The following is a 23,821-nucleotide window of genomic DNA, read 5'->3' as shown; positions in this document are numbered from 1 at the left end:
TCATTAAATGAGCAATTTTCTTTGAATTTTTATACGAAAGAAATGTCTTTTGTAGTGCTAGGCCAATTCTATACATTATTGGATCATTATGTCGCCTTACAACATGTATTTTTTAGTATAACAGTTTTATAATATTATTTTAAAGTCTTGAATTTTTATAATAGTAAAAAAAATTTACAATATCTTGCTGAAAACATTCTGAAAAGATATTATAACAATTAAATTTATCATTTTCAAGCACTTAAAAAACACTGAAAGATTATTTTTTTTAAATTTTTTTATGAACTTTTAGGAAATACTATTTTCCATAATTTCGAACTTTATCGACAAAAACAGCTACAAAATGTTTTCAATTATCATTTTAAGTTAATTTTGATTAAAAAAGTAAATTGTTAGACACTGGAAACTTCTTCGTGTGCTTGCATGAAACTGCCCCTCACGCACTTTCGGAACTCAAATCAAAATTATCAGAAACGTCTTAGATTTCATTCAACGCTAAATGCCTTATAATAATCATAAAACCACTGGTAATTTAATACAATTATGTTACTTTTATAGATAAGTGCAATAGTTTAGAAATTGTTTAAAATAAAATATTACAAAATGTTTCATTTTGATGCAGTTTTATAAAATCAATTACAGAATTCAAACGAGAAGCGTCACGAAATTAATTATATTTCATGAACGGGTCTCGGTTATCTCTTCAATAACATAAAGGTTTTATCCCATTCCTTTCTAAGGGATAAGAAGAATATGCAAAAATTGAAACTGCCCCGTCGTTAAGCTGCCCCACCCTCCCCTACTTACCAAATGTATATTTTAGTAGAAGCTCATTTACCCTTATTAGTCACTAAGCTTTGGAGCACAGTCTAAATTCCTGGGCTTAAAATTATTTTGCTCTGATGCTGATCCCAAAGCCTGAATCTTTGCTGATCCCAAAAGTCCGACTTATCTCCGAGATTGTTTCATCCAATTTCTTTAGTATCTCTCTCTAGCTGTAAAAATCGGTCAGAGGAAACAAGATTAAAATCCACAAATTTTTCCGTTAGTCTTCACATCAATCTGTGGGCTGTCTGATCATAGTTCATTAGTGTCTTGTGAGAGCTATTGAGCTCCATTGTCCATTTGCGGAAGTTTTATCCACCATGGATGGGATTATGTTTGCTATTTGCATACCCACAGAGGAAGAAGAGAAGGAAATGTTGAGCAATGCCCAGATTGCACAACCACAAGCATCAACACCTCTCCGGGCGCCAGATTTCAAGGACACCGATGGGACGGTAAATTGAAAATTTTATTAATTTCTCATTTAAAAAAAAAGCTAAACAGATTTTTTTCTGCAGGGAAGAATTCGGAGTCTTCAGTCACCATTAAATGAGGAGAGTACCACGTCCACGGAGCATCTACTTAAGGCGGATAATGAGAAAAAGGTGATCGTAAAGACTCCAACTCTCGTCCTTCCCGCGCTCACTGAAGGCTTCTTTTCCTCCAGTCGTAGATCATCTCTCAGGGCCAAGGCATCCCAAACCAAAAAGGTCAAGACCACCAATTGGGATAATCTGAACATCCCCAGCAATTCTTCCATGCAGGTCGTTGTTCAGCAACTCCTTTCTAGGGCCAAAATCGAGAATGCCGTGTGGAAAGAAACTCACAACGGGAAAAGGATCAAAGTAACATTTTCCCTGGAAGTTGGTCAGAAATGTGAACGTGTTAAACAGATTCTCCTGGAGTGGGGAATTGGAGTCCGAGAGGGATCTATTCTCACCCTCACGCCCTGTTTCTTCTTCAGTGCAGCATCCGCAGCTCCTGCTCCCAATGCTGATGATCCTCTCGAGGATGAAATGCAGAAAGGAGGTGCCTGGGAGCGTTTCGTGTCTTCAATTACTGCCAGATTCAATGTCGCACAATTAGTGGAAGAAGTTCGCTACAATGCAGAGCTGAGATTTGATTTTTTGTCTCTTCTAATCATCGCATCGTAAGTTCATCTTCCCTCTTAAAAATTAAAAAGATGATTCTAATTTATTTTTCCTTCCAGGATTCTTGCTGGATTTGGATTGGTAGAAGACAATCCCCTTTTTCTAGCCGCTAGTATGCTCATCTCTCCGCTGATGGGTCCAATAATCGCCTCAATCTTCGGAACTGCTATTAAAGATCGTAAGCTCCAGCGCTTGGGAATTGTCAATGAGCTCCTTGGAATTTTTATGGCCACGTTAGTAGGATTTGTCTTTGGTCTGATCATTTGCAGCGTCGACAGACGCTATGGAGTTGGTGAAGGTTTAACCCAGGAAATGCTGAGCAGATGTGAACTACATTCTGTTCTGGTAGGAGTTTTTATTGCCGTTCCTTCTGGAGCTGCCGTGGCCATCGGAATTCTGGGAGAAAATGTAGGATCTCTGGCTGGAGTGGCTATTTCTGCATCTCTTCTCCCACCAGCCGTGAATTCTGGCCTGATGTGGGCTTTAGCTTGTCTGTATAAGATCTACGAAGCAGATGGGAAGCGCTACAACTCTATCATCAACACCAACTACTACTCTAATCACCAGTCCATTGAGGTAGCCATAATGGGATCTATCAGCATGTGTGTAACGATCACCAATGTGATAAGTATCTATGTGATGGGAGTAGTATTTCTGCGAATCAAGGAAGTAGCTCCTATGGCCACACAAAACTATCGTCAGTTCTGGAAGCATGACGTAAAAATCGCGCGAGATTATAATAAAACCTGCCAGGTAGAAGATGCCACGTCTCTGCGTCAGAAACTCGCCGAAGAGATTGCCGGTTTCGAGGCTCAGTGTGACAATCGTGGTCAAGGAGTTCGAGCAGAGATTGTCCGACGTTTAACTCAGGGTCCAATGCCTTCAATCTACCACCATCAGCACACCTGGTCTCCCCTCACACATCCAGCTCAGTACCGTCCATCTGCCCAAGAGCTGGAAACACTGCTTATGAATGAGAGTCATCGCAATCATAGATGCTTGAGTCACCTGTACTCTCCACCTCGTCGCAGCCCCACAAGGCCCCACATGTCTGACCGCTTCTTCCGCCGTCGCTGCTCAATGCCCAACAATCCCATTAGCTCCACCTCCAAGAGTACTCTAATCAAGTATGTCCAGGATACAAAACTGGACGCCATCGCTGAAACTCCAGCACGTATTGGGGAGGCGAGAAGGGATACTGGGGATACTGAGCGTGGGAGAATTTTCACTGTAGTGCCCGTGGAAAAATTGGAATAATTTATTCACCTTAATTTCTGAACACGTTTAATTAATTTTTTATTTAAGTAGCTTCGTAGAAAGAATAAAACAGCAAGATCATTATAGAGAGGAATTATTGTGTTATTTAATTCAATAAAACTATGTCCATAACGTATGAAAATGTTTTTTTTAATCATTGATAAAATAAAAGTCATTATTTTGTATAAAGTAAAATAGTAAATGCATATTTATATCAACACTGCGAAGAATGAAATATTACTGAATAATTAGTAAAAACAGTGAATATTTTTTTTAAAGAATCAAGTATTTAAAGTAGCTTTTTATGCAAGACAAAATGCAAAAATCGAAAGGATACTAAAATATTAAAAAAAAAACATCTTGAAAAAGGTAAGTCAATGTAGGGGGAAGTGGGTCTACATTGTTATACGATATTTTCGCATATTTCTAAAGAAAACGATTATCCGTATTAGTGAAAAATTATTCATAGACTCCTCTAACCCTTTAAGGACGATTGGAACACCGGTGTCCCATAAAGAAAATAATTTTTCCTGACTACCTAAAGTTAATTTTTAGGTAGTCAGGAAAGTTAGAATCTAGAATATTTTTTGCAAGTCTCTAGCTATTTGCTATGCAGTAAATATTTAAGCTCAAAAATGGTGATTTTTTAAATTCTCAAATTCATAATTGATTTTATTTATTTTTTATACTTCTAATTTTTTTTAAGCAAAACCCTTTTGGCAATAAAAACTACAATACTCATACGTAATATTTTTCATTAAAGCGAAAAATATTATTCATTGGTATTGTTAAAAAAAATTACTTAAATTTTTGGGCTATTTTTTGTCCCTATCATTCATAGAAACACAAAATACACCAAATCAGACTCTGTTAGACTTTCCAAAGTTAGATGTAAGACTTATCATTGATTATGTTTCCCAGTTTAATTTTTTTTTTGTTGATTTTCATTCAGTAAAAAGTGTCTCGTTGTTAAGGCGGCATTTATAGGGGGGACTTTTGATTTGAAACTGTTCTTTCGAAATAAAAATATCTCATTGAGCTTTCTCGCCGTGTCATTTTGTCTACTCTCAGACGCACAAAACATCGCACTGAGCTTTTTCTGAGTGACAATTGCCTACCTTTTGGCGCACAAAATATAGCACTGAGCTTTCTTAGTGGAAATTGCCTACCTTTTGGTGCACAAAAATAACTCTTCGAAAGATCAATCAGCTGTTTTTTGTTATTGATAAATATAAAGTCCTGTCCGTGCATATTTTTCAAGAGTTTTCACACATTACACCAATGATATCTTTTAAAATCCCTAGTGTTACAGTGAAATTGTTTAGTGAATTTAATTTTCATTTTAATAGATTGTATCTCTATTTTTTAATAACAGTTTCACAACATACATGAGGAGAAGATCTGTTGAGTAAAATCTCCAAAAAACGAAATATTGCTATCAAGAGAACACAAGGAGTACCTACTAAAGTAAGATGAAGGTTTTCATAAAGTCTAGCTATCATGAATTATATAAAGGAAAACTAAACATTAGCTATTGTAAAGCAACTTCATTAGCAAACGTCTTCGGATTGTAAAGCAACTGTCGATGTTTCCTTAAATTCCTAACAACATGTCATAAAACCCTGCGGTGAGACGAGTTTGACACAATATCTTTTTTAATTTATTTTTCATCAACCATTAATATTTACTTGGTAACCATTTGGCTTTTATTAAATTATCAGGTACCTCAAAGCAAGTTCGAAACGTTTCGGAATAAAATAGAAAGTCTGCTAGACTTTCTATTTTATTCGAGACACAAATGGGAGTATTATAACAGCTAACTGGGAGATTTTATTCAGACACAAACCTCAAGGGGAGATTTTCCAAGACTCGCCGGTGCATAGCACAGTGGGGTGCATTTTTTAAATACCCTCGTTTAAAAGCAAGCTAAAGGGCTAATCAAAGGCCATGGCATCAGTAATTCTGGTCTATCGTTTTTATAAAATGAGACGCTCGGAGCGAAAAAACTCAAAGTCGTATGCATTTCCCTATTAAAATAGCGTTTTTTTTTGCTCTGAGCTCCTCAAATGATAAAACAAAAATTAATAAGATTTGATTGTCAGTATGAAAATAAAAAAAATTTGAAATGTTGTGAAACGGATAATAAATTTAATGATTTTATGTTAACTTGAGAACCTCAGTTATTTTTGTTTTTTTTATTTTTACACAAGATTTCAATTTTTTCCCATTGTGTAGTAGAATCAAGAAATCTCTGAACTTAAAAAAAGTTTGGAAAATAAGGAAAATGACATTATTATTATTTTTTCTTTAAATAAAATCTTATACTGGGTATGTGGCCTATTTGACTAATAGTAAGGGCCTTGACAGACCTGAGGATTGGCCGAGAGACAGCTTAGCGTAATTATATTAGAAATAATGGTTAAACTACATATCAATCATTTTCCATTAGGTCGTCTCTCGGCTTAAGTCGTAAGTGTGTATAGGGCATAAGGGCCCCAGTAGATTCAGGCTTATCCTCGAGAATAAGTCTGTAAAATTTAGCAGTAAATAATTAGGAAAATTTATGTAAAGAACCTCTAATCGATGATCCTATCCTATACCCTCAGTGTATAGGGGAAACTGGGGTACCACCAAACACTTTTGAAAGATGCGATTTTGACTGAATTTCCTAAGAAAACTGTGAATTTTAGAAAAATGTTGCTTACCCCATGTTATACTCTTGGATATAGGCTGCATATTAATGTATACAAGGATGACATGAAGCACTTCAATTTTCCGTAAAAAGGAAAATTGTATCACCATGCATTTTTCACTTTTTTCCAACCACCCGGGGTACCAATAAACACTTTCTGGGGCACCAAAAAACACCTCATTTTCTCACCCATTGAAGTTATTTTGGGCATTCACCACAACTCTTAATTATAAAGAAGGTATTGAAAATGTAAATAATTCTCAAAAAAGCACTGCAAAATTTAGAATGATTGACCAAAATAACAAAAAACTAAAGCACTGCACACCGAACATATTTTTCAATGGATTTTTCATCATTTTGACAACATTCGACTTCAGACTGGAAAGCAGCGCCACTAAAATCGTGGCAAACACTATACCTAAAGTTCAAATTTTGCGCGCTCTTCTGATTATTTGTAATAAAATCGAGAAATCATTCGTCAATCCTTGATTAAAATCATTTAAGAATCATTAAGAATCATTTAATGCAAAATAGGGTTCTTGAAACTATATTTCTCCTGAGTCTTGAATAAAAATCCCATGAATGGATATAAATTTCTGAAATCGAACAAAGAGGGAGATGACGAGTAAGAAAGATAAGAGGAAAAATTTTGCCATTCAAGCTACGCTCGCGACATCTGTAATTCTGAGAAATTTGCCTGTTTGTTGGTGCCCCAAACTCTGTTTTGTGATGGATTTTATATTCTTTTAAAAAAATGTGAACATTAATTTCTTTAGTAGATACATGAATATTATCCCAAAACATGTAGGAAAGTACTGGTGTAGTGAAATTTGATGTAAGTTATTTCAGTTTTATTTTCCAGGTAGATATATAAATGACTAAAATTATCAAAAGCTCACAATTTTGCGAAAAAATATTCTTATTTCTAAAATACTTGAATTATGTGGATCATTCTTTCTCTGGATAAGCATCCCTATAGTATCTATGATTTCATGTAAGTCTCATTCTCTGAAGTCTTATACCTATTAAAAAAATCGCAGTGTTTGGTGGTACCCCTGTTTGGTGGTGCCCCAGTTTCCCCTAACAGTTTGAGATAAATCCTTTACTGTCAAATTTTACAGACTAAATATTCTCGAGGATCAGCATGAGTCTATTTAGGCTTTAAGGCTTATCGAGCTTTTCTTGTCTTATTTAAATGTATCAAACTCATCAGAGTGAAAAAATAAAAAATAATTTTTTTGTGTTGGTATTTGTTTAAGGATTGAAGAGGCTTTAGTCCAAATTTGAAATTATATGTGAAAATATTAACCCTTTAAGAACGATTGGGTCACCGGTGACCCAAAAATGAAACTTTTCCTCTAGTCTTCTAAAGTTGCGTTTTGCTTTAAAAAGTCGTAAAAAGCGATTTTTTCTTACCCCCGATTTTTGACCTTCTCGTCCTCAAAGAGTTGAAGAAAAAAGCCAAAGCAAAAGTTTTGCAAAGAAAATTTTTTATAAACTGAAATTCTATTTTAGTATGAACACTGTTCTAAGGATTCTGAAAATTGAATATACATAGTACAAAGACTTTACCTTCGCCTGGCTGAAAACTATACTTTCTTCTGCTTCTTTTTCAGGAATTTATACTAAAAACAAAAAAAACAATGCATTTTCTCTATTGCTGTAGTGTTTTTATTTCTACATCTCTTACAAGAAAATCTATTACATGTATATTATTCTGTATTTCTTTTGGCAATACGCAAACACGATACTCTAAAAATATCAAGAACTAAAACAATACGACGGTGTTAGAAAAAAAAACAAGAAGTTAATCCTGATTTGTGTTTTATTACTGTTTTCCATACACCCAGATACGCTATTTTTTTTGTTTCTCTTTGTTTTTTTTTTGCAGTTTTATAAGAAGACTTGAAGAATGTCTAATATGTTATATTGCTTCTTTTTGATTTTATTTTTAGTTATATTTTCTTTCTTTGTCATTTAGTATTAAATATAGTGTTATTCTGCCATTTTTTCCACTTTTTTTCTCTCTCTCTCTACTTGTTTACATGCATTATGTGTTTTATTTTAAATGACGCTAAGTAAAGGACATTGAGTTCATCATTTAAAAATGAGCAAATGTTTGTGCATCTTCTTATTTCGTCGATTTGATTGTTGTTACCATTTTTGTCTGCCTTTCCTAATTATTTAATTTGACAATATAGTAAATAGCTAACACACACTTATTTTCTTGGCATTTTGCAAAAGTTTCTTTTTGTTGTCTATTATTAAATTGCTTTATTTTGCAGGAAGAAAATGTTAAAGAAATATTGGTTTCTGGATAAATTGGAGATATCTATTTTGTATGGATTTTCAAAAATGCAAAATAGTTTTTCTTTGTTTTCCACTGAGAAAAACACGGGAGGGACGTGTGGACACACTCACGAATATCTACTTCACTCGACTAGAGGCTGCACAAAATTACACTATTTTATACGGAGATTGAGGTACAAAAGCGGTTGAGACTATGATAAAATGTTATCCTAATACAGAGGTGCTTTTTTTTGCAGATTTTTTTTCTTCATCATATTTTATCCCATCTTGTTTATCTCTTCACTAACAAAATGTGGCCACACGAAATTGTACAATGTATAAAAGGCACATCTCACACACGTTTCTATATATCAAACTAAATCTCAAGCCAAAAAAACATTGTTAAACCAAAATATTTCTCTGTACACTGCGGCATATCAAATGTGGAATTGAAGTTTGAAATTTAGAATGAAAGTCTTTAAGATGGTAAGCATAAACAATATTAAGAACAAGAATAGGGAAAATGTGTCAAGTTTTCCAATATAAAAATTTGTAAAAAAACATGCTAATCCTCAAGGAATTTTCATAAAATCTTTTAGTTTGAATGTAATGTATGATCGGCGAAAGACTTTTAAAGCTTTAAAGATCTAGCCAATCAGAAAACACGATGAGACGGAATATTTTTAAAGATTAAATATTTAATTACATTTGGATAATGATTAAAGTACTGGATATTTAATCCTATTGAACATTATTGTTTTATCGTGTTATCTTAATCGTCAAAGTATGAAAGCATTCATAATACGTAAAGCTCCATCCAATCAGAGATCATAATGGAATAAAAATATTTTACAATATTAAATATTTAAAATTAGATGTAGAAAAGTATTATGGTGCTATTCCATTGAAACATTAACAATTTTTTTTAGTACATGACTGTTCTCAAGTGCTACTATGTATTAGTTTGTTTAAGGCAAGTCAAGGTGGGAGTTCGGTCTAGTTTTCGTTCTTCAATTTATTTTTATCAGCCAATCTTTCGATCCTGAATGGGATCTTTTTCAGGGCATCAAAAATCTGAGAGAGAACAATTATCAAGCAATTTTTAGGAGCACTACTTTTCCACCAATTCCTCTTTCAACACTTCCTCATCCATTACTAGTGGAAAACTCCACTGGATGAGTCCTAAAAATTGCCTGATAATTGTTCTCTCAGATTTTTGATACACTGAAAAAGATCCCATCCAGAATCGAAACGTTGGCTGATAAAAATAAATTGAAAGAAGAAAAATAGACCGAACTCTCACCTTGACTTGACTTAAATATTCATACGGTCGTCAACCAGAAGTACATACAGTGCTGTCTCTCTATATGCATAACGTGACGATGCACAGCTTTTGTGTCGGTTGCATTCAAAATCAATTTGTTTACATTTTGACAAAGTAAAAAAGAAAATTATTTTCTTGATAACTAATTTTTCTCGTTTTTAATTTTCTTAATTTTATTTGTCTGTCTCATATAATCGTTAAAATAGCACGAGAAATTCTAGAAAAAAAAATTTATTAAAAGAAAAAAAACAGGAATTTCAAAAATAATGTTGTGCATATTCAGAGAGAGAACTGTCAAAAAAAGTACCCAAACTATGCATATAGAGAGACAGCACTGTGTGTTGGTTGCTGTCATGACTGTTTGATAGTTTAGAACACGCCGAAGACTGTAAAAAACAGTCGAGACAGGAACCAATATAAAGAAAAGTCGATAATGTAGAGACACTTGGGAACAGTAAAATGCTAAAAAAACATTTTCATGTTCCCTTGGAATAGCATCATTAATCTAGAATTCCCGAAATTTCATTGCTCCACAGAATTAATTTTAAAAAATTCAACAGAGAAAGATAAATAGTTTCAGTCATCTCTCTGTATCATGTACGAAAGTTCAAAAACACATTTACATAACAAAAGTAATAAGTTCAGAAATCATTAATGCCTTAATATTTTGACGAACTTTATTTGTATTTATTAAACCTCTGAACTTTCTCATTCGATTAGTTTCTTTTACGAAATGTTGAAGTGCAAATTATTATTCTGCAAGAACAATTGAAGTTTGTTAACTCATCATAGATGGTGCCAAAATCGCATATATTAGATTAAATAACTTACAAATTTCACATGAAGCATTCATCGTAAATAAGAAAAAACAAGTAAGAATGAAAAAAAACCTTTTGATATTATTCTAAAGTTTAAAGAAAAAATACACTTGATATGCTGCAGTCTGTGCTCACAAGTCAGAAGAAATCGTCACCATTAAATCTGCTGCTTTTTAAGTATACAAGAAAAGGAAGAATTATTTCATTATCAATTACACAATCATACTTCTAAGTATCATAGTAGTAAATACAAGTGCTACTCTGCAAAATCCTATTGATGTTTTTTTTAGTATGTGAAGAACATACAGAAAGAAAAAACCAGAGAATGCCCAAAGAAAGAGACACAAACAAGTAGATGAAAACGCAAAAAAAAATAACACAAATTGTTAATAAGTCTATAAAAAACAATGCTGAAAGTTTTATTTTCTGTTTTTTTTTTCCTTTGTCTAAAAAATATAATATAATTTTGGAAGTAACACAAATTCTATGAAATAAATTGCAATAACTAATTTTTGTTTTTATTCAATGATTTTTTAATAATAATAATAATAATAATGCTAAAAATACAATAATAGCAAAAAAGAAAGGGTATTTTGTAATAAAACATGTAACTAAAAGTGAAATAACATTAGATTAAAGCTATTAAATGAGATTACCAATGAAATTTGATAATTATTTTCCCACTTGATTTGTTAATTCTTCTCAAATCTTTGTTTAACAAATATATTTTGTTAAGAATTACCAAATTACACAAAAAAAAGAGAAACTAATGTAGGCTAGATGTCTCAATAACCCAAAAAAAAAGCTTCATACCATTGTATTTTATTCACAAAAAATGTCATTTTAGAGAAAAAAAATATCTTTCTTAAAAAACTTACACAACTACCTCATCCAGTGTTAGAAAAAAGCGTTTTTGGAAAGAACATTATTACTATAAAAAAAAAGATTATCACCCAGAGTTACTTTTTTTTCCTTCAAATATTTTATCAGTTTTAGGATTTATACTTTACTCAAAATACGTGGTGGCCTATATAATCATTGTTTCTTATTCAACAAAAGTCCTACGTGAAAGTAATATTAAAATTAAAAGATCATTTTTTTAGTGGTAGTTTCCTTTAAGAAATTGTGATTTCTGTTAAACTCTAATTAATTATTAACTATTTTTCTTTAACCTTAGATACTCATAGAAAATGGCACATTTACTTCAACTAATGTATTGGGTTAGGCTGTATCATTTTTAGGCATACCTTCATTTTTTTGCAACGTTTCTTTTGATCTTGTTCTTTATGTATTTGGCAGGTTAAGCATGACCTTTTGAGTAAACCGTACTCCTGAATCAATGTCGCCTAAAGGTCTTCAGAAGTAGTAAATTAGAGTACCAATGATATTTTAAAAATTAATCATTCCCATGATCATCATGAAATATAAAAGTACACCGCGTATATTTCGTAGAAAGGAGATATCAGCCTTCAATTTTGAACTAAAGAAACAAAAAGTTAATTTGAAGATTTTGAGGAGAAATCTTGAAATTATTTTGGTTCATTTTCATTTAAAAAAAAATAGAACAAAGGAGCTCTATTTTAGCAGGTACCCAGTTCTAAGATACCTTTCTTTCCCTTACGTCCACAGGATATGAGACTGACAATTTCGTCACTTCAAAAAATGAATTTCTTCTGCAATTGCTTTCCATATTAGCAGCCAATTAGTTTTAGAAATTAGGCAATAGTGAGAGTAGAAAATAATAAGAATGTGAGAGATAGGTACTTCCTTCCCAAAATATTACACAGTTTCAGTAGCCTTGGCCAGTAAATAATTAAAAGTGTCCTTTTAAAAATTCTATTCGGTTAATTTGAAAGGTATATTAGGTGATTCATTTTCGTATCTTTTGGGACTCTGAGTACCCAAGGAAAAATATGGATATTTTAGGACAACAAATTTTTTTGAATTATTAAGTATCCCAAAAATCGATAAAAAAGGTTGTCAAAAACTAGGATATTTCATCCAAAATCTTGATTAATTCCTGAGCAATGATATGATATTGGCTCACTGGATATGTTTCGGTACGAAAAAAGAGAAAAAGGAGTAAATATAGTTCGTTTGGAACAGAAATTTTGTGCGTTTGTTTATACTATTCATCTTGCTAGTTGATAGGTCTAAAAATGTTTATTTGTCCAAAACTTTGTATTTGCGCCTATATGTGATCATATCGATCGCTCAGAATACGAAACGAATAACTCGCAAGGCAATAATTTACAAGAGAGCGATTTGAAGCTGAGATTTTACATGCAGAGTATAGGATTATTGAGATTTAAAATCTCCGTAACTTTGAAAATAATTATCTTTCAAGTATAATATTCACGGGGAAGGTAGAAGGTATAAAGAAGTCTCCAAAAAGCGAATAAAATGATTTTTGTAAAAAAAAATATCAAGTTGTTCGACTTAGTCGTCTATATAGTTTTAGAATTTGGTGTTCGGTCCAATTTGCGCAATTTGCTCTTCCAAATGTGCTTTATGTCGTAAAGATAGTTTTACTCCGAAAGATATCATCGATTGTGTGGGCCGTTGTCGTATCTGTATTTATTTTATATCAACATTTGATAAAAATTCTACTTTATGATGTTTGCAATTATGATGCCAATTCTGATACAAAATAAACGCAGATACAACAACCGTCGAGATAAAGAACGATATGCAATTCCTGATAACTAACTCAATCAGAATTACATTAGATTGTGGGAGCAAGGAAGGAAACTCCACGCGTATTTAGAGCTAGGTTTTACAACTAAATCGGTAAAATTTGGCGCTTGTGAAATTTGGTAGTAAATAATTTAACAAAGAAAACTTATGCGAAGGACCTCTAATGGTTGATAATAAGCTCTCAATGTGTGACAGCAGTTTCAGATAAATCTTTACTGCCGAATTTTACAGGCTAAATATTTTCGAGGATCAGCCTTAGTCAGTCTAATTGGGTCCTTACCCCCAATTCTTCTAAAAATTGGCTGAACAACTGCAGGATGTCCTTAGAATTTGCTTTTAAGAGCCCTATTTTCAAAAATCTTAATCGTCTTAATTATCTGGATCGCAAATTCAAAAATTGGTGCACAACAGGACTTTTGGTTGTGGACCCGTTCTTCGGATATTATAGGAATAGAGCATAGGGGGATCTAGACAAGGTTCGCGCGTAATAATCCTTCAAAGCAAGTATTTTTTTCTTTGTTTGCAAAAGAAGTGTGATAGAATCATTGAGAGAAAACCGAAAAAGTTAAAATAACATTCCGGAAATGTTTATTTTACCTTGCAGTATTGATACAAAAACGGTATAAATATTACCCTTTTTAGGTGTATTGGGGGTTAAAGTTACCCTTTTTCATGTTATTTTTACCCTTAAAAAGATGTAAAATTAACATTAAAAAATTTTGATATATTTTTACACCTAAAAAGTGTTAAAGTTATGAGGAAAAAAAGTTAATCGCACCCCCGTTTTTTTCTCACTGATGGGATAATTTGGAACCATTTCCATTTTGAATTTTTGGGATTTCCTTAAAGTGTTAGATGTGCAAAAGAAGAAAGGCACGTATAAAAGCTGTTCCTTTTTTTCTTTAGACACAGAAAAATGGAAAATTCTTAAACAGAAACGCAAATCCCATCCGATGCGTATGCAAATGACCTAGTTCTGAAATCTTAATCATTTAGTTTCAATTGAAATTTTTAAGTTTCAAAACATTTTTCATTTTTCAGCTAATGCTGAACTTAAGTTCCCGATCTCTTAGCGTGAAAATGTAGGGATTTACTAGTCCATTTCATTTACTCAGAGCTTCTAAACTTAAATGCTTCGTGAAGTCACGTCAAATTTCTTCTTCTCTTCTTCAAGAAATTTCTTGAATTTAGTGTCAAAATTTTTCTGTGTGTACTCATATCCCACGCCGTGGTCATCTTTTTCTGTTTGCTTATCTGAAACAGTGACGCAATCTCAAATATTCCAAATTGGAAATGGTTCCAAATTACTCAATTTCACCCCGATTGGTTACACTAAGAGAAATCCGCAAAAGTTAAAATAAGATTCTGGAAATGTTAATTTTACCTTGCAGTATTGATACAAAAACGGTATAAATATTACCCTTTTTAGGTGTATTGGGGGTTAAAGTTACCCTTTTTCATGTTAATTTTACCCTTAAAAAGATGTAAAATTAACATTAAAAAATTTTGATATATTTTTACACCTAAAAAGTGTTAAAGTTAAGAGGAAAAAAAGTTAATCGCACCCTCTTTTTTTCTCAGTATATTTCACATGAGGTTGATCTTAAGCGCTTTAATGGAAATTCGCATCTTTTAAAGGCTTTTTGCGTGCGAAATATGCCCACATACCCCTACAGCTCCTTGGAATAAAATCCAAGACTGTAGCAGATGTTTGAAATAGATCTCAACTCTTATTAAATTTTAACAGACGAAAAGTGAGGGAATTTATAGGAATATATAGGATACTGGCTAAATTCACATCTTGCCAAGTTGGATGTAAACGGTTACCTCAACTTGTAGAAATTTTGGAGAGAGTTTGGAAGCAATAGCACATATTTTATATTTCCATTCCAAATTCTCAGACATCAGAATTAAGATTTTTAAAAGGTACACTGAGAAAAAAGGGGATGCGATTAACTTTTTTTCCTTATAACTTTATCACTTTTGATGTGTAAAAATATATCAACATTTTTTAATGTTAATTTTACATCTTTTTAAGGGTAAAATTAACATGAAAAAGGGTAACTTTAACCCCTAATACACCTAAAAAGCATAATATTTACACCGATTTCGGATCAATACTGCAGGGTAAAATAAACATTTCCGGAATATTATTTTAACTTTTTCGGATTTCTCTCAGTGTAGTGACACTTTCGGGTAAAAAGATATCCATCCAATATCTTCAAAAATAAAAATTACACGGGGCAGTATAAAAATTTACTCAGCTTCGAGATTATCCAATTTTTTCTACTTTAGAATACCTCAATTTTGTGTCTTTGAGAATTTTTTCTGAATTCTTTTAAACTCTTTTTTTTTAATTAAAGGCAATGATAAAGAATCCCGTAAACCTGTAAAGTTCGGAATATGAGCGTAAAAGAGCTGCTTTTTATGCTGAAAAAAATCAGTTCCAATGAAAAGTTGTCCAGATAAACTTTGGAAGCTATTCTGGCTTCTATCTTTCCTATCGGAACACCTCAAAATCGGATCACCTCAACCTCAAAAATTTCTCAAAGTCGAACGACAAATCAATTATTGCGAGGCTTACTCAAATGGTCTTTTATGCTGTATTCATGCCAAATACAAAAATCAAAAAATGTCGTGTGAAAGTGAGGGAGTCTAAATTTCCTTTTCAAAATTTCTTTCTCAAGTTTATATTGTTGGAAAAAAGAAGAAGACACTGTTTTGTGAAAAGAGGATGGCACTGGAAAATTACACCCTTAAGAAAAATTCACTTTCGCAAAAGTCTGTAGCAGAAAAAATAGCGAAAGAATTCCATTTAAATTGTTTCTTGTTCACACCTTTTCAACTCTTTTCAGCGTTTAAATGTAAAATTGCAAAAATACTGAAGCCCTATATTTAACCATTTATACTTCTCTAATTCCTAATTCATAGTTGTTTTATTTCTCATCTGTCTCACTCTCACATAGATTAATTTACCTTTTATAGAAACACATGAAACAACAATTTTTTCACATTTCTGACATTTACGAGATTACATGATTTTTTTTTACTGATCAAGTTATGATACAAATTTTATTTTCTTCCCAAACGATAAAATTTTTTTTCATCTCTGTTCAATATTTGTTTTCCGTGATAATTGAAAAGAAGCGAATTTTTCAACACCCAGTTAACACTATCTCTTTTTTCCCAAAAAGATCTTATCTTCTCTTTTCTTCCGCCTTTTTTTCTTTTTAATTACGATTACACATCACCCTATCATGCAAACACACTGTAATTGTTACTCATATTCTTTTCACCACGATTTTTTTTAATCATTTTGTTTTTTTTTAAGAGTACATGCAAGAAATTTAGACTTTTTTTTTACATATATATTTATAAGAATAATTTGATGGCAGGAGAAGAAAACAGACTTTGCATTTTTTTTTAGGTAATTTGCAAGTGTTACAAACTTTCGGACCAACTTGTTTTAGAGCTCCAACAGATTACAACTTACTTTTCATTCTGATTTTTTTTTGTTTTTTAAGTGTATGAAATATATAATTTTGTTATTTGAAAATTTATTGCTCTTCACTGCTTTCAAAGTAATCTGAAGCATTACCACGACAAATAGGGCACGTTCGATTTGACTGATGACAAAAAAAAGTTGTGGCAATTAGAATTTTTTTTTCTCTGAAAAAGAAATATGATTCAATAATAAACAAAATATACTCACTCTCAGCCATTTGTCAACACATTTAGCATGGAATTCATGAGAACATGGCAGAACTCGCAGCATTTGGCGTGCCTCGAAGTCACACATGCAAACAACACACGATGTCTGGTCACCTATTCGAAGAAGAGAAGAGGATATAAAGAGAAGGTTTTATCATAGCTAGAAGTCACTAAATTTTCACCCAAATTACTTTACAACTTTTAGGATCACCACAAAAAGGTGACGAGAATTTTGCAGAAAAGTATCACGATACCGTTATGATTTGAAAGTAACATTTTATGACAGTGTTTTTTTTTCTCAAAAACTGTGCAATAAAATCTTGTCGGAAGATCTTATATTTAAACACACCGAAAACTCAAATGCCAAACTTAAAAAAAATCATTAAATGTATTATACATGTAAAGAATAACTTTTATTTTATTCTTGGTAATCAACTTATTTCCGCTGAACTTAAATTAGTATTCCTTATAAAGTGTCCGTAAATTAACCCTTTAAAAACATTCACATTCACATTTTCAAAATATCGAGATAATAAATTGTTAGAGGAATTGTGTCAAATATCGGACAAGCCTCAAAGTCCTAAATTTGAAATGAAATATTCAATTGAAATTTTTTGTTTCTTCCTTTTCAGGAGTCTTCGTTGGAAGCTTGAAATATATAGCAATAATATTTCTTTTCCCTATAAACTTATTCTTAATACATTTAAAATTGAACAAAAATATATAGATATTGCTTTGTGTGGTATATCGGACAGCAAGTTTCTCAAAGTCTCTCGCCCTTGCAAAACTCTTTCAAGAATTCTACTACAAAATTTCGTTCATTTTTTTTCAAAATCTGGTTCATTTTCTTTATAATTCTATAAATAAAAAAGGAATTTAAGAAACAAAAAAAGTGTCCGATATTATAAGCTGACCAAAATTTGACACAGTACTTCTATATGAGAAGTATGCATGCTGCACGATTTTTCCACCCCCTCCCCCAAATTTACACCTTCAACCCTCCGGGGATGACTTTTCTCAATAAATCTTCGCGTCTCAGATTACGCTGTTTGCACGTTTATCCGTCCGGCTGTCGCAAGCTCTAGAGTCCAAACGGTAAGAGATAGTGACTTGGGACCTTCGGGGGACCCCCCGCCCCCATAAGTCGATCCAAGTATCTTTAACGTGCCCCTAATTTTAACCCCACCCCTCCCCTTCCCCACCAAAACCATGCTTTTTTGGAATTGCTCGAAAACGCGTAGTACGATTTAGAGGTTACTTAGGCGGACATTTCGACCTTATACGAAAATACAGTTAAATCATTCTCAATGACGGTTTTTCAATGTCTAAAGGTTAAAATGCTCGACAGAGAGCGTACACTCAATCCCGGGATTATGAACATTTTCGGGACCGAAAAAACGCACGAAATGGCATTATGCATCGAGAAAATTTGCATACCCTCAGGGGCTTTCTTTCAAATTAATAAAAGAAATTAAAGTTTTATTATGAAAAAGAAGCACAGTGTTTTCAAATATCCCGTGTTGCGACATAGTATACATTCAGGCGTATTTCAAAAATGATTTCATAAATTGACTCCCAATGGTAGGCAAACTTGCATAATTGTATGTGTATAATTCCGTCAGGTGCATAATCCCGAAGGACTTAATGTCGGGATTGAGTGTATTTCCCAACCGAATGGTATACTATGTTTCGGCTTGTTGGAAAGGTCTGAACCGGTTCCAATCGGTTCTGAATCCGATTAACCGATAACTAATTTTTATACGAAAATAAAATATATTACTCCTGAGGTGTATTTTTGGGCAATGTTTTGAGTAATTTTTAAATCGGTTGACAACCGGTAAACAGTAACTGATGCGAAAGTGCTTTTGAGGTATAGCATCTAAGCGGTGGCAGCCATAATCCCGAACGCCAAAATCCCGAAAAGGCCAAAATCCCGAAAGCCAAAATCCCGAAAGCCATCCCAAATTTTTAAAATCCTGAAAGGGATGAAATTATATGGAGGAAAATGTTTAGAATAATTTTCCAAGACACAGAAGATTTCCCTTTGCCTCCAGCAAGCGAGGGTGCAATCGTGGGAGTAGCATGACACTAAGAATTTGGGATTTTGGCTTTCGGGATTTTGGCGTTCGGGATTTTGGCGTTCGGGATTTTGGCTTTCGGGATTTTGGCTTTCGGGATTTTGACCGGGACCCCATCTAAGTCAAGATTTCGAGCACTTCGCAAAAACTAGAATGTTTTGGTATTCCGTTTTTCTCAATATATAAAATACAAGTTATTCGAAGCTTGAGTCGCTCAAATTACAGGAGGTCCCGGGATTATGCACACACAATTATGCATTTTTGCCTACTTTTGGGAGACAACAATTTATGAAATAATTTTTGAAATACACCTGAATGTATACTACTTTGTGACTACGGAAATTTGGAAACATTTTTTGGTTATTTAGGTTATTCATCAGAAAAAAATTCTTTTATTAAGATAATTGTTTTTAAATATTTTAACAATATATTGAAGACCTGAAGACAAAAAAGTATTATTTAAACTGCATTTCTTTTGAACAGTTGCATTTTCTTGTTCTAGACTTATTTGAAAGAAATCTCCTGTGCATTTGCAAATTTTCTGGATAATAATAATAATAATAATAATAATGCCGGCACAACATTCCGTGAAGGAACAAGGCCTTCCCGCAAGTGGATTTCCAGACATGCATTATTTTTTCTTGTACAGGATGAGGTTGTCAGTCCCATGCCCGTGGAATCAAGTGCAGTGAAGCTCACTGGATGCAATTCGAACACTTTAAACGCCAGGAAAATTCCTGGTGACCTAAAGGGGATTCGAACAAGGGATACTTGCATCATAGAGCGAGTGCTCTACAACTTGACCCATTGGGTACCCCATTCTGGATGCATAATACTATTTCGCGCGTTTTTTTTCGATCCCGAAAATGTACATAATTCCGGGATCCCCTGTACCGTTTTTCTATGAGGAAGTGGAGTACCTTTGGATTGGGCTACTCTTGAAATAGGTTATTTTTCTCATAGTTTTAACTGAAACTGGAATTTATCATGATATAATTTAGCTCCACAAATCAATTGTAAAGTTAAATAACATTGTGATAAGGCTCAATTCCATTTAAAAATTGTAGAAAAAAAACCTGTTTAAAAAGTGCACCACTTCCCCCTAATTGTAAATTTTTTGGAATTTTTCAAACTTAATGTTCATTTCAGATTCCAAAGAGAGATCAATAAAAGCAATCAAATAATAAAGCCTCGAGGAAGCGTATTATTGAAGCAAATGGATTAATTTAAAATGTCTATAGTTTCCGGACAAATGTGAACTGGTAATTTAACCGACAATAATTTGGTAAATTGATTTTTGTCCAAAATTAAATTCTTTGACTTCTCTACAACTTTGGATATTTCTTGAAATTCAAGTATGCTTATAAAAAAATAAATATTCTTTGTGCAATTTCCGTCTGGAATTATAATCAAGAGATCATTCTTTTTATCAATTTTAAAACTAATAGCTCTACCATAAAAAATACAAATTGAAGTAAATTAAGAACACAAAAATTTTTGGAAAAACATTTACTACTCGCATCTCAAACATGCAAGCTCTCCCCTATCAACGTATTTTAGAACAATAATTAAACAAACAATTTATGATAAATCATATAATTTCACTGAGTTTTTGAGTAATAAACTTGTGATGTCAGTTAAAAAATATTTAGTGTAAAAGAAAATCATTTTAATAAATTTTCCAAAAAAAATGGCACTAATAGTCATCATACTTCTTTATGATCAATTAAATTACTTTTTCTCTCTGCAAAATAATAACCTCAAATCTATTTACGATACACTCACTGATATAGAAAAGTCAAATTTATATTTAATTTATTAGAATTTCTGTCATAAAAAAAAATCAGAAATTGAAAACCCTTAAAATTATTAGCTTTTTTTCTTTAAAAATCAATCCATAATTGTAATAAAAAATTTATAGGGGAACGTAACCATGGTTCGCAGATAGTGAACCTTAAAACGATGGAAATTTTCACCTTGTCTGTTGGCTTGTCTTTCGGAGTTATCACACTAGAAAATTTCACATTAAAGTTAAAGTGAAAAATTGCTCATTAAAACTTCTAGAACCACTCGAAATCGCTGATTTAGTCAGGACACATTGCTAGAATTGCTCAATGTCACGATGGCGGCACACGGGTTGTCAGATGAGTGTTTTTGTTTTTGAAGCATTTCAGTCGTTTGAGCATAAATGTGCGATTTAAGTGATGAAGAGGAAGTTTTCCTCCTGTACACTACTTTTATGTCGTGCAAAAGGACCCGCTAAGCGAGAAGAACGCGACCTTCACATGGTGTCGTTGAAATTCTCTGGGGCGATTTTTTTGGACATAATAATTTTCTCCGGATGACTTCGGATGAATTTAAAAAGAGCTGCTTCAAATCGTAGGGCTTTATTTTCAAAAAAAAAAAAAGACTACGAAAATGAGGGAGCCAATATCACCCAAATCCCGACTGAGGTGTGAGTTCCGGCGATTGGTGACTCAATTTGTCGCAAACGGCCTCAAAACCATCAGATCGGCTGCCTCTATTTTTGTATGAAGGAATATAAAATGCAGATCGAACATATTTCTCTTTAGCTTTTTTCTTACTTATCCTCTGCACAGATCTTTTTCAAGGTCTTTTGTCCTTTCTCCATCTCGTGCGCGATAAATAGTTGGTATTAGCACTACTTTTTATCACAATTTAATCACCAATAAATTGGTGAGAAAATTGTGGCGCAGAAACTACGCGATTGATTGCAATAAAGCAGTACCTGATGAACATTTAATGAGCAAATTTTGCTCATAAATTTGCTCAATTCTCATTAATTTGCTCATTAATTATCAATCGTATTTATGCTATTTTAATCTATTTAAACCAATTTTTGTGACTCGAGTCCACTTTTTAATCACTAAATGAATCATTTTCTAAAAGCTCTTGACGAAAATTGCACATTAGGACACACATATCTGCAACAATTAATGTGAATCACATTAAAATTTTAATGCGAAATTCTCTGTTGTGATACCACGGTTTGGCTTGTTTACCATTTCTCATCTCGTCTCATGAAGTTAATAATTATCTATCATATGGCTAAGAAATGACGAACTAGCTCTTTGCAACCAAAAAAAAAATCGCATCGTTTGAAGGTTCACTGTGCGCGAACCATGCCTACATTTCCCTATGTGAGTCTACATAAATAATCTTACCTGTATGTGTCTCAGCGTTGAACTTGTAACTGGGCAACTGATCAATTTCAGGTCTGGCCAGACCGCGTGGCTTAGCCTCACCCAAACGTTCAGCCAAACTGAGCAGGGCCTCGTAATTTTCCGTCTCGGGTGAGTCTGGGGAATTGAGCTCTGGCTGCCCATATGGAGACATTGGGAACATGGCGAGGAAGTTGAGCAGGATGCCCGAGTAGGCGGAAGTGGCCTGGAGTGGCATGGGAGTCTGGTGGGAGCCCAGCGCTTGATGCTGGATGGTGTGTCGGTGAGCATGTGGATGTGACAGAGGCTGCGGGGGCCAATGGAGACGCGTATAATTGCGCCTCGGTGGGGCTATGGACCGTCTCGCTGTCCGGTGCAGCAGTTCAATCTGCTGATGCGACCTGTTCTCCGTGGAGATAAAGATGGGCGGTGGCGGAGATACTTGGGCCATTTGCGATGAGGAATGTATATGATGAGCAGCAGCCAGAGGGGTCACGTGCATCTGGGTTTGGTGATCCATTGGATCAAGAGTGATTCCATCCGGTCGCTTATGCAACGACACAGAAAAAAAAACCAGGCGAACAATTGCCATCAGACAGACAATTCACGTAAGCAATTTTCAAGCAAAAGCTATTAAACTTCATTGTAAAAAAATGCAATTTCTAAAGCCTTTGTAATTTTTACAAAAGACTTTACAAATAATTTGAAAATGTTGAAAACCACATTGGCTGAGAATGTTATTTTATTTCTTTTCTTTTCATGAGAATTCTTCGATCGACGTTGAAGTAGATTTTGGCAAGACAAAAACGATTCTCAAATAATTAAAGCAATAATATAATAGGAAGCTGATCGATCTTTCTGTGTTACAATACGAAAGCCCTCAATCTATTTATGTGAATTCATTTCATGAACTGATTTTTCTGGTTTAAGAGGCTCAATAAACTTCTAGAATCCAAGAATTTGTTGGTTAAAAAATCGAGATCACTCTTATTGTAAAATTTTGCAAAATTACAAACAAAGAATTGAAGAATTTGACATTGAGATATACACTATTAAAAATTCTAAAAGAAAATAAAAATTACCGAAAATGAAGATAAACGACAATTTTAAATTCTTCCTCAAAAAATAAGAAGCCGGAAGTGCTAAAATAAAATCTTTGATAATATGGAAGATAAATTACACAATAGTAACAATTCAGTGACATGGGACATGTTATTTTTACGACCGATAAAACACTCGTAAGAGCCATAAAAACCACAGAATTATCTCATTAAGATATGACCAACTATTTGTGGGCAATTGAAAGTAATCGCAGCTAAATAAACACCGATTAAATATCAATTGCAAAACAGTCAGCTGTAAATTTGAGATTATTTAGGAAATGAATCATAACACAAGGTAATAATTAAAAGTATCTTTATGCTATATTCAAAATTTGGATGATTTCCAATTTTTTCTCTAATACCGGTTTCAGACTGGAGGTTTAGCCTAGTTCCCGAGAGCCCCAAAAATATAAATAACAAACAATTTTGTTGATAATTTTCCCCTTAATATCCAATTCGGAGTAACAATTTCATAAAAAATCTTGACTGATAAAGAATTAGAGTATTTAAGCCATATGGCTAAACCTCAGGTCTGTAGCCCGTATAACCTATAATGCGTCAACGTCAATGGTTATTTTTTGAGTTTTTCTCACTGTTTGTAACAAAGAAAAAAATTATAAAACGATAATTGTAAATCGTCATCATCAGACTGTAAATCAAACGCAGTAAACTTTGAACTTTATTTTCATGACAA

General features: G+C 33.2%; 2 protein-coding genes across 7 annotated transcripts in view; one reads left to right on the top strand and one right to left on the bottom strand.

The window, feature by feature from the left end:
- The first annotated feature begins 869 nt into the window (after window positions 1-869).
- On the top strand, window positions 870-3,369 carry LOC129808083 (uncharacterized). The gene is made up of 3 exons (XM_055857776.1): window positions 870-1,280; window positions 1,344-1,975; window positions 2,036-3,369. Exons 1-3 carry the CDS (start codon window positions 1,146-1,148, stop codon window positions 3,231-3,233), a joined length of 1,965 nt encoding a protein of 654 aa, XP_055713751.1. The 5' UTR covers window positions 870-1,145; the 3' UTR covers window positions 3,234-3,369.
- A 4,202-nt stretch (window positions 3,370-7,571) lies between these two features.
- Window positions 7,572-23,821, bottom strand: part of LOC129808193 (RING finger protein 44) — a 43,472-nt gene continuing 27,222 nt past the window's right edge. For 4 of the 6 annotated variants that reach the window (XM_055857993.1, XM_055858004.1, XM_055857965.1 and 1 more), the window contains exons 5-7: window positions 22,028-22,571; window positions 16,766-16,878; window positions 7,572-16,679 (exon numbers count right to left, since the gene is read on the bottom strand). In XM_055857993.1, the coding sequence (XP_055713968.1) occupies window positions 16,611-16,679; window positions 16,766-16,878; window positions 22,028-22,571 (726 nt within the window). In that variant the 3' untranslated portion in view covers window positions 7,572-16,610. The remainder of the gene's footprint in view (window positions 16,680-16,765; window positions 16,879-22,027; window positions 22,572-23,821) is intronic. The other 2 variants (XM_055857983.1, XM_055858015.1) reach the window with 1 other exon arrangement.

Source organism: Phlebotomus papatasi, chromosome 1 (assembly GCF_024763615.1).
Source record: "Phlebotomus papatasi isolate M1 chromosome 1, Ppap_2.1, whole genome shotgun sequence".
NCBI classification, from domain to species: domain Eukaryota; kingdom Metazoa; phylum Arthropoda; class Insecta; order Diptera; family Psychodidae; genus Phlebotomus; species Phlebotomus papatasi.
This window is presented reverse-complemented; position numbering and strand designations above follow the sequence as displayed.

Coding starts and splice junctions, on each gene's coding strand:
- LOC129808083 (XM_055857776.1), top strand. CDS start 1,146: ATGGATGGGATTATGTTTGCTATTTGCATACCCACAGAGGAAGAAGAG. Junction 1,281..1,343: donor TCAAGGACACCGATGGGACG/GTAAATTGAAAA, acceptor TTTTTTCTGCAG/GGAAGAATTCGGAGTCTTCA. Junction 1,976..2,035: donor TCTCTTCTAATCATCGCATC/GTAAGTTCATCT, acceptor TTTTCCTTCCAG/GATTCTTGCTGGATTTGGAT.